Here is a 12,061-nt window from a genome sequence, read left to right on the forward strand (position 1 = left end):
CTCATAGCATTTGATTTATTGATGTAGGGACATAAAGATAATTAAAATAAATGAAACAAAAAAGGTTTCTAAAAATACATTTAGTTAGCTTAGCTTAGCATAAAGCCTGGGAAGGGAGAAACAACCACTTGTTGCCTGGCACAAAGCTAAACGCAGCAATAATTAGACATTAAGGACAAGAAAGTAACTCATATTATTAGTACTCTATTGGTTGTGACCGGTGCATTTACAGAACAATGATGTCATCCTCTTTCAGCTGTATTAGTCCTGAGAAATCCAACCCTGTCGCATGGTTAGAATCCCGCTCTTTAAGAAGAAAAAGTAGCCCATAAATACACACTGTAACTGCACTGCGTGACTGATGTTTTGTGTCCTTTGCGAAACACAAAGAAATGAAAAGCCCTGTGGAACGCCAGTCCTCGGAGGAAAAGGGAAACCATGACAACCATGTTCAATTCACTCCATTATCATATCATTTCCAGATGTAGTACATATAATTCAAGACCACCCCTCCTGCTGTGAAACCTCTTCTGTTTGCTCTGTGGTTTGGCTCCTCCAAAGATGTTGAAAATATATATTGTGCAATCAAATTTTACAGTTGCTGGGTCAACAGCTGATGCATCATGGGTACCTTACCTCTGCATCTATTGCAACCCATCGAACTACAAGTTACATTTTCACTGTCATCATCTCAACCCTATAGCTTCCTGTTGCACCACTGTTTTGTTCAGCTCTGTGTGCAGCATTGTTCTATCACATGTAGCCTACACAGCATTGTTTTCACTGAGAATGGGACGGTCAGACCCACAGAAGACAAAACAATTCCCAGAATTCCTGGAACGCTGTTATTTTCTCCAGGCAGAGTGGCGTGGTTGAAGGGGGTCTCGCCACAAGCAATCTGCTGTTAGCGTGTGGCGACCTCACTCCCACCGTCACCGCGGCTCCAGGGAGAGAAGAAGAACCTCGACGAGCCGCCCGCCGTCCTGACCTGAGGAGGACAGCGACCAGCATTCTGACTGGCGTCGAGCCGGCAGCCTTTTTCAAGTGAAAAAGTAAAGTGAGAATAGTATTTTTCCATTTCAAGGGGACATTTTTTTGGGAACAAATCACCAATTCCAAGTCCTGTCTCCCATAAACTTGTCAAATTTGCTTAATGTGTTGCAAGAACAAAAACAGTTGGCAATAATCACACCAAGCAGCCTTTCAACAACAAACAGCACAGCAGATGGTTTTCAAAAATTATTGTCAGTTTCATTGAAATAAGGAGGAGTGGTAAAAGTTAGTTTATTATTTAATCAGTCTTTGACTCAGTTGACAATAGAGTAGATTGCTTACAGAATCTAAATATATCTATCTCTCAGAAAATAATACTGTTTTTGAAAGAGCATGGTATCTTCCTGTAAATCTCTCACATACAATATATACACATTGTTTTGTATTATACATATACACTTGCAAACACAGTCACAAAAAGCATCACATCTGAAAGTGGGTTCATCTGGACTTCTGAGGTTTTGCTGTACAAATAGCTAAAATGCATCTGCATACATTCGGCACACGAGAACTTTGAGAGTGTGTTTTTTTTACACTTCTGGTCTTTATGCGTCTCAGCTAATTTATCTGAACTCGGTGATTATTAATCCAATATCTTCACGATCACGGCTCCTCTGAAATAATAAACCAAACTCCAGACCTGAGCAGTAATCCGAGGCTGGCGTGACATCGAGCCGAATTTAATGAAGCTTTATTTGCTAGTTGTTTTGCGTCGTGCAGTCGGTCCATTAGTGGTGATTGCTATTTATTCTCTCTGCCAAGAAATAAGTCCCGTCTCTTGGCAGGATGTATATAAAACGATTGGATTGAAGGGAAATTTAGAAAAACATTAAGGAAATCAAATTTAATTTTAGTGCTAAAAGTGAGGCTTTGTGTAATTACAACCAAATTTAGATGACACATATCAACTCCAAGGCATCTTGCAGTAGGTGGTGGTGGTATTTTGCCTACAGGTGGCGCTGCAGCAACATGGTAATGTTGCCCGTGACATTATTTTTTTTGTAGTCTGATGCAAATTCAGATCTAGAACAAAACGTCAATCCAGCGCAAACATTTTTTTTTAATGATCACATTAAGAAGTTTGGAATTTTGCCTCTTCCCAAAATTAAAGTAAGTCAATTAAATATCAGTTCTTTTCCAGATTACCTGCATAAAAAAAACCTCAGAGGAACACGTTCAAGTGTCACAAAATGAGAAAACTGTGAAACACTCAATTCTATTCACAATAAATCAAGTGTCATTGTTGATTAAATACAAGTGATTTGGTAACTGCAATCTCTAACATTTTATAAAATGGACACCATCTTAACAAAAGCTGCTTACATTTCCTCCTTCAGGCTGTAAAGCTTTGATTCAAACCACGCATCGTTGACCATGTGCACTACTGTTTGCCTTCCGACCCCAAATGAACAGTTAGCGTCGGGACTTTGAACTGGGTTCCAGTAATGATCAACTGTGTCACGATATGGACGTGTTTTGGGGTTTTTTTCTTCTAAAAAAGGGGCAGCACATAATGTAAACACACAGACTCAGTAGAAAATAAACAGTACTTCTAACTGATTGACTGCAGATACACACGAGGGTGGGGCTATGCAGCAAACGTTTAAATGTTCAACTCTGTTTCAGACCCTACTAGTCACGAGATGTTGAAGAAAATAACAGTATATGTGATATAATGTCATAATCTTAATAATAACTTCACACATGTATGAAAAGCATCACATCTGGGTTGTTACACATCTGGCAATCCCTTCAATATTACAGCGAAAGCCCAGCATATTTTATTGCCAAAGAATTGTAGCTTTATTGTTAAGTTAAAAGTGTAAATTAAAAATTCCACAAACATAAGTGCCCTTCATTAATCGTTGTCTGTGAGTGAATATAACAGTTGCCATTTCTCTTCAAGTGATTGCCTCCACCCTGCTGTGTTTCTATTCACAGGACGATTCAGAAACGGGCCCTCTAATTCTGAAAGCAAAACAAGAACTAAACAAATGCAGTGATGCAACAACACTTACGCAAAAGCAAGTTTTCTCTATATTTTTCATGTTGGAACTATGGTTCATCACCACTAGTCTGTGACTGATTGGCAGGCAAGAGAGCAAAGCAGCTTTACCATTAAATGAGCAGATTAGCTCACTGGTTCTGGGCAGCGTTACACATGAGGCCGTCTGCAGGTGCTCCACAGGCGAGTGGTTTATAATATGTGACGGTTTTGATAGTGACCCAGTAAGGTTTCATATTTCCACTGCAAGAACGCTTCCAACCACTCAAACAACTCAGGGAATGCACATGCCACCCACTCAGGGCCCTCTGTGTGACACTGTGGGCCTGCACTGAGCCCGGGTGAGGCTCGCCATGCAGGATTCCTCAACGGAGCTCATGGTGATTTGCGCTGCTTATGGCTGGTGATGTGATTTCAGCAGAGATCACAAGAGGTATACCGGTTATGTCTGAAGCCTGAACACAAGCTGTATTTGAAGAAAGAATAATCTGTTCATGCCTGTGAGCTCAGTCTCAACCTCACGAGCCAATTTCTAAAAGTGAAGTACAGTACGTTTAGCTTTAGGGCCGTACTGGGAGAAAGAAAATAACTTTTGAAATAAAGAGACCATTCATATTGTACTGTGCCTTTTAAATGTGGAGATGATTTACTCTGATAATGAGGAATCACGTTTAAGCCCCTGGTTCTCAGTCAAGAGATCAAGGCCTCCAAGGCCCTCTTTGAGGGCAGCAAACACTGATGTTTACTGGCAGCGCAGAACGTAATGTCGACACATGCAATGCAAGATCCTCAGCTGTGGTGGTCACTGATATACTGGCCACCGCCCATCAATGCAGGGTTCATTCTTATAGAAGATAACTTCACTTGACTATTAAAGTTCATAGCCAGCTGGTTTCTGCTTGCGTGACAGGAGAGAGCATCATGCGTCATCTATTCATTATTCTCGTTGGAGCTTAAAAACACATCTAGTAGCATATCGTGACTCGAGAGTGGATTCTTGGCGGCCATGCGTCGGTCAAACCTGCACACTGTCAGCAGCATATTCACGACACACCCGTATCAGGGGAGCTGCAGCCACTGCGGTGGTATAGTGCTGGAGAGTCCCCTGCTCAGCAGAGATTTCATGAGTGTCTGTGTGAAACGCAGAGTCGTTATCAGCTGATTGTGCCAATCTACCGCCCGCCGCAAACTAGACGCTCAAGTGTCTTAATGGAAAGCTTCACTCAGTGACAAAAAAAAAATAACAGCACTTAGTGGTTTTTGCTTTGTTGAGAGATCAGATCAAGTTCTGGAAAGGTGAGAGGAAATTCCACAGTTAGCTACGTCGCTCCTAACACAGTCCAGAGCAGCGAGGGAGCCCAGTTAGATACTGGCGCCATAGTGGGGAGATAAGTGCCGGCTACGCCAAGAGGCTGGAAACGGGGGAGCGGGAGGGGCGTCGGTCAACTCAAAAAGGAGGAGGGGGATGAGGGGGGTCTCACGTCACCACTTGCTGCACTGTTGAGCGTTCATGAGGGCAGGACTGGTCTCTGCAGTGCAGCCTCCTGAGCAGCCGCTGAAGCTTGCTGGAGAAGTTCTTGTTCATCTGCCGATACATGAGCGGCATCGCAAAGCTGCTGGAGAACGCCAGCAGTTTGGACACGCACCTCAGGAAATGATACGTCGGCAAGTAATGTGCGTTGCTGATGTACCCCGGAGCACCGGCGACAGTGTGCACCAACAGGGTCATGTAGTACGGGGTCCACAGTACAAACTGTACACAGACTGAGGCGAGCAGCAGCCGGTGGATAGACGGGTCCAAGCGAGCAGAGTCCTGGTCCAGAGGCGTGGACTCCTTCCTGATGCGCAGAATGAGCACGAAGGCGTAAAGGACGGCCACGGCTGGAACCACGTAGCCGATGAACATCATGATGGCGTCCGCCGCCTCCTTGTTCTGCATTTTGGAGCACTCCACCATCTTCGTGGAAATGTGGTTGCACACGTAGAAGAGCAGCGAGGAGAAGCTGGTGAGCACCGCGCCGCCCCAGATGAACCCACACACGTGCTTGGTGTTGTACACGCTGGACATGTATGTGCGCGGCAGCGCCCGCTCGATATAGTAATCCAGACTGAGCAGCGTGGTGGAGTACATGATGACCAGGGAGGAGATGTTGAAGAGGATGAGCAGGGTGATGTAGACCTCGTTGTTGTACTCCCACGCGTGCCAGCGGGTGAAGGTGGAGCTCAACAGCTCCACGGGCGCCACCAGGTTGAGCACGAGGCCCGCGATGGCCATGTTGACGAAATAAACGTCCGGCATGGTCATCGACACCTTGTTGGAGAGGTTGACCACGACCAGCAGCACGTTGTAGCACAGCCCCAGCGGGAAGCACACCAGGAGGTAGATGAGGGAGAAGACCGACAGGATGAGGCCAAAGTCCTGGCAAAGGCGGAAGTCCACGCTGGTGTCCGTCTCATTGTAAACCATGCAGAGCCACATCGCTGGGCTCCGACACAGGACACGTCTCTCAATGGGTCGACTGCAGGCAGAGAGAGAGAGAAAAGATCATGAAGCTCATAGTTTATCAATTACCCAGTGGTTATTTGCGACAAAAAAGAATGTAGAAACATGCTCAGCAGACTGTAAGAGGACAAGCTCTCTGTAGACATGAAGCTAAGCTAACGAGAACACAGTGAGTCTTAGTTTCAGGTGAAACATGAGTATGAATATTATATTCCACTTCTGCTAAGTTTTGAGAAAGTCACAAAAAAACATTCAACCCTCCGTTTTTGCTGACTGGAGGAGCAAACAAGGCCGTAAAACACAAAAACTCGTCGGTCACGGCGCTGCTATTGTGCCCCGGGTAACACTGTTAAGTCCACTTCACTGCATCTGACTGGCTGAATACAAAAACGCCTCACAATATGTTTCCTCAAAGTGCACCATTTCTCCTCACACCGGGCAGAGCAAGTGTCTGACGCCTCTGCAAGCTTTCCCTGACTCCCTCTGCCACATGCAGATAGAGGCATTGCTAGCTGTGCTGCCCTTGTGCTTTTTTTCCCCCATGGTCAAGCAGAACACTTGTCTTTGCCTGACACTTTTACAGACTGCTTTGGTGTTACTACTTCTGAGTAAAAGCACATTAACCTTCTGTTCGGGTTGACTGGGAGGTTGAGAAGGTGGTGATGGGTCGATTTATAAAGAGTGAAATGTGAAGAAAGCTCTGGCGGAGGGTCAGAGAGGATCGAGTCGCGGGGTTGGAGTTCAGGGCGAGGTCAAAGAGAAGGGACCGTGCGCATGTCGGGAGCGTTTTGGGGGATCAAGCTCCACGGGGGCTGCAAGTTTGGAAGAAAGCTTACGTAACGCCACTTGCATTATTAACGCATGACATTTTGAATAAATTATTCAATCATTAATTGGTCAAGGATGTGGAAGATCACAAGGTCTATCGCTGGATTGCAGTGAGTCATCCAAGTTCGCTGTCTTTTATTTCCTCCGCGATAATTTGCCAGTTATTTCTCCACATGTTGGAACGATCCTCTGGAAGAGCAAATCAAGAATGAAAAAAGAAAACTAGAAACTGTTTTCAGGAAGATGAGTAACGATGCCAGTAAAAGGGGAAGCATTCCTCCGTTCACTTACGTAACGCCACTACAGAGGAGCTGTTTTGGCCTTCGGCCGCAGACACAGACGCACATGCACACACGAGGCTCAGCCCCGCCTCCACAACGCTCCAAATGGCTGTAATGAGACCATCGTGGAGGCTGGAGCTCAGAGCTGGACTGAAAGTGGAGAGTTACTCTCTACAAGACCTCTTGTAAACACGGCTCTCCAACAGAAGCAGCTCAGTGACTCATTTACCGAACCAGGCCTCGACTAAAGTACATAATTAGCTATGGTCCGCTCACATGGATTATGTGCGTTTCTCTGAATGGGTTTGGAGACTGGAGGAAGTTTGTTTGCTCTTCACTCCTTCAACAACCCCTGATCACTTAAGGAGATAATGACAGAAGAAGTTGGTGATTATTAAAGGGAACGCAGTGCATTGAGGCTGGATGTCCCCACTCATTAGCACCTGCTGTGCCCAGACGTGTTAGCCACCCTTTCATTAGCACTTTGGCTACAGCTTCTGAGAGCGGCAGGGCTCCTAATATTCTGCAATAAAGGGTTTGTGTTGCACTGGTGGTGTCAGTTTGCTTCCACATACTTTGTTTCCTGTTGCGCTTTAGACAGCTTTTGCTTAGTATTAGATGCAAGAGAGTGACAATTACAACCCGGTGATAACGTAGAGATGAAAACTGAAGCCATGGTATTTTTAATGCGTACTGGACTGAAGGCAAATAGTGGGAACTGAAACCTGGGAATTTCCTACGTTTACCTACTGGAAGTGACAGAAACTTGAGAGCATGTACAAACATATTTAGTTCAACACTCGTAGGATTTCACTCTTTTGAAAATAGGCGAAGCCACTCATGTAGTTTCTGCAAAATATAGTCAGAAAATGTCAGTATCTACAATATCAGAGAGCAAGTCCCTGTAAAGGATGAAAACACAACAATACTTTAACATCGTGGTTTTCATATTGAGTCTGTGAACAACCACTGCTAGCTTTTGCACCGTCTGCATCAATTCCCACCGGGCGCCCTCTACTTTCATTGCACTTTAGCGCCGCACATTTTACCAGCAGCCCGAGATAATGAAATCTCTTGTTTTCCACTCTGCTGAGGGGACCAAGGGGGGCAGGCGAGGTGAAAAAAAAAAAAAAAAGTCTACTTTTAGTCAAACCGTATGAGCCATGTCTGTTTGAGTTCTGAGGAAAAAAAGCGCCATTTCAATTTGAAGTCAGATTCTGTCAAAACTACAGATGGAAGCGATGTTGGGGTGTCAAAGAAATGCTGTGAACATATAAGCAAAACAACAGGCACTATATGCTGTTGTTATTATAGCATGTGCTAGTACTTCCTGAGGCATCCAACTTGTCGATAGACAATAGTTGTGCAGTAATCTAAGTATGCAAAGTAGTTATTGAAGTATGCATGTGTGAATAAAACCAGGAGGCTTCCTGATAGCGGCTCACCGTAAAGGTGCCATGCGTAAAATTACACGGCTACGTAAGAATAGCCTAAGCTCTTGTAAGAGCTCCTCATGATGACTTTGACCGCAGTCGTAGACTTGGTTAAGCCCCGTCTGAACCTTTTGCCCCGCTCCATGTCAAAAGTGGTTAAGTCAAATATCCCCAGAGGGGGAGGCCGTGCTTCAGCCCCACCAAGCCCGATCTCGTAAGAGTGACGCCCATGTGCTTGACGCCTTAGCGTTCTGAAGCCAGATCTCACGGGCCGATGGGAGCAGTGTGACATACTGGGCCCACACCCCTCATATATCCTTACTGGAATTTACAGGCTCTTCTTAGAAGAGTGATGTCACATGATTGGCTACTTGCGTCTGCAGCAGCAGAAATACTACAGAAAGGGAATACGGTTCTATGACTCACATTTACACATCGACTGACTGGGCAGAACATGTCAGAGGATGAAGTAGAACACGATGACATTTGATGCACAAAGCTGCATAGCAATTAATAGTGTACAGTTTTAAGTACCTATCCACAGAAGTACTAAACTACTATTAGTATGAGAGGCCATTAAGATGTAAATGATACATTTAAGAAAGTCCCTAAATCTTATCTGGTTCTCGTGCGTCTCTCAGCTGCCTGTTAATCTGGGAAAGCTGCCCATTAACAGAGAGCATTAATGAATCATTTGACTTCAGGTGCATGCTAATGCTGCACAACATTTTGCAAATTAAAACGACTAAGCTCTCAGAGGTGATTAAAATACTTGCCATCAACTCCATTTCTGTGGAAAGGTTTAATATAATTCAGAAGCATCATGAGTCCCCAGAAACAAGTCGCCAGGGAGCCTGTTTTTGACTGGATTCCTTGGCAAACTCCTTTCCTTGAGGGGTTAATCACAAAACTAAAAGGTCCAATATGTTGATGATTGAATTGACTGATTGTTTTGGAAAAAACAGCATTGCCTCAGGTTCAGGTTCTAGTGGTAGGGACTCTGGTCGAGCACGGTCACGGCAAGTCAAGACGGCTTTCTCGGCATCTTTTCGGAAACATGTGGAAGTGTGACAGACATCAACAAAGTCAGAGTTCACTGGTCAGCACAAAGCGGGCTTACTGCCATTAAGCCACGGCACACATGGCCATGTCACATGGATGAAGTTGACAACAACAAGTGCAAAGCCTAAATCTCAAGAGGCATTTCATTTGGCAGGCTGTGTGAATTATCGGAGCAGAACTCATTTGTCAGAAAGTAGCCGTCACTCAGCCACCAGCTGCTTTCCATAATTAGTGGGACCTAAATAGTCGCCAAGGGGAAGCTCTGTTGTTATTAAATTGTGGCTTCAAAAGCTGATGAAAAGGCTTGATGTCATTAATCAAAACAAAGATGTCAAGCCTTGGACCAAAAAAAAAAAAAGGAAAACCGCACACTAGGAGAACATATCAATGTGCCTGTGTAGAGTAGAATAATAAAGAAGAAGGAATCCAACATTGATATTAATCATCAAGCAGTACATGTCCTTATTTGTTAATGATTCAACTTCACAAGGCTAAACACACACACACACACACACACACACACACACACACACACACACACACACACACACACACAAATAGTAGCCTAATTACCCATTGATGGCCTTCCATCTAAGGCCATATATTAGTAGATGTACTAGGCTGCCTGATCTTAAATAGACTGCTAGTTATAAACATATGATTAATTTAGCAGACTCACGTGACATCCCATTAGCTCTAATGCCAGATGTCATATCTACAAGATAAAGGCTCATATTAATGCAAAGAGTTTTCTCCCACAGCTGTAAACTGTGTCATGCCAGGGAAGGAGACCTCTGAATAAACTGATCCACTTTATTCCCTCTCAGCACTTGAGAAAGCCGATTCCGTGAGAAACATCTTCAAGGTGATGTTTTTTTTTCCAAATATAAACGCGTCGTTGGGACCGTGGAGCTACTCGAGCAGAACTGGGCACAGAAAACCCAACACACCTTTCGTGTTTTACGCTTGTTGTTGCGGACTTTTGCGTCTCTGTCCATCACACTTGACTGCGCTGATCAAAGCGTGCTTAGCTGTCACGGCTTCACCGTATTACTGTTGGCACAGAGACGCTTTACTAAAGTCACGTTTCTCCCACTGCAAGGTGGAACTCAAAGGCAACCCCGTCTCATTATTGGGTCCAGATGATACCAACAAAAAACACACACACAAAAAGAGAGTAAAACTCACCAGAAACGTATATATTTGGCTCGGTGACAAACCTACGGTGGCATCGGGTCTGGGTGTAACGTGAGCATTTCCACTGGCATTTCTCGGTCGTTTCATTTCACAAACACGCATCCTGAAACTCCCGCTGCGGCTCCAGCTCGCGCTCTCAACGGCTGAAAACCAGCAAGAAGAAGCGCCTTTACTGCGTTTCGGTGAAGACTGACTTCATCGCTCAACTTTTCGACGAGGCTTGTTCTGAAAAGGGGCCGTCCGCTGCAGACTTTACTTTACAACTGCCGGAGTGCTGCTGAGCCCTACAGTGTGTACACACGTGACCCTCCCCCACCGCACTTCTGCTGCGTACGCTCGCGCGGCCCGGGATGGCCGTTCTCTGCTCTGATTGGACATGGGGGAGGCAGGGGGGCGGGGCGCGAGGGAGACCGAGAGGAACGCACACACATGCACGCGCCAGTTCACTAGTTCACACAAGTTCACTACAAATATTGAGCAATGTATTACTAGAACATCGGTGAGTAAGTAAACCCAAGTATTCACGTCATTTCCCAAGTTTTAAGTTTGAATAGTTGAGTGTGTTTGTTTTGTCCTTTATTTAGAATTCCCCACTGGACCCAACCAACCCTCCTAAACCTCAATTAAAGGATGGGTTCACAGTTTTAAAACAATAGTCAGATGCACATGTGAACGTTGCAGAATGTTTTGCTTGTTCTAGCCGAATCATTCTGCTTTTTTCATACTGAATAGTTCCCATCTGTTTGTCTCTGCACTTTATTTTATAATGTATATTCTATTGTAAATGTAATATTATTCTATTTCTTGCACTGCGTTGATTGTTGTTGTTTATGTAATGTATGCACCACCCGCCAAGACAAATACCTCGTATGTGTAACATACCTGGCAAATAAATGATTCTGATCAAAAATCAGATCACAAGTCAATTTCAATGTCTTCACCCTTGTTTTGTGTAACAATACATTCATACACACGAGTTAGACAGATTTCATCTGACATCTTTCGGCTTTGTGTTCCTATCCCTCCACCCGTGCTTAGCAAGGAAAGCCTGCTGAAGCATCATATTAACTTGTACAAACTGCACAAGAGGGCTGTGGATTTGGTCTCCCATCACTTACATTGAAAGTGCATTATAAAAGGATCAGAATAGAGGGAATGAATCCATTAAGCAAATCCTGTGACAATGTTCTTGAGTACCTGCCTATTGGTTTCAGACAGACTTCAATAATTGCAAACCTATGCTTTAACCCATAACCTAATAAGTTAATGCCTAACCATGAACAGGTGTTCAGACTGGAAACAGGCCTGCATTAAAACAACACCAGGGATTGTAAAAGTGTGTTTCTGTTGTTTCAGGTTCTGGGGAGATATGCAATATGATCCATGAGGGCCAATTTGATTTCAATTCCTGCAATAAACTAAATGACATCCCTTAGAGAACAGAAATACAGACACATCTCTGTTGATGCCCTAAAGGTTATGACTGCTTTCCCGCTTGCTCTGTCTCTGTATAGATGAAAGAAACATGAATCATCATGTTTGAAAGCCCAGAGGAAGCATAATGGTTGCTTTCTATTCTGAAGACAATATGAGGAAATATTTGTAAGGAAGCAGACTTGATTATCCTTTGGGAAGTACTTTCATAATGTGAGAATGCAAAAATGCCTTTGTGCTGCTCTGTTGAATGGAGTCTTTAATT

General features: G+C 44.3%; 1 protein-coding gene across 1 annotated transcript; it reads right to left on the reverse strand.

Annotated features, from left to right (window-relative positions):
• Positions 1-4,535: 4,535 nt before the first annotated feature.
• On the reverse strand, positions 4,536-5,537 carry gpr146 (G protein-coupled receptor 146; the record flags this gene model as incomplete). Its single annotated transcript, XM_079233033.1, has 1 exon — positions 4,536-5,537. The coding sequence occupies one exon, from the start codon at positions 5,535-5,537 to the stop codon at positions 4,536-4,538; it is 1,002 nt and encodes a 333-aa protein (XP_079089159.1).
• Between the last annotated feature and the right edge of the window lie 6,524 nt (positions 5,538-12,061).

Source organism: Taurulus bubalis (genome assembly GCF_910589615.1).
Source record: "Taurulus bubalis genome assembly, chromosome: 17".
Lineage (NCBI taxonomy): Eukaryota > Metazoa > Chordata > Actinopteri > Perciformes > Cottidae > Taurulus > Taurulus bubalis.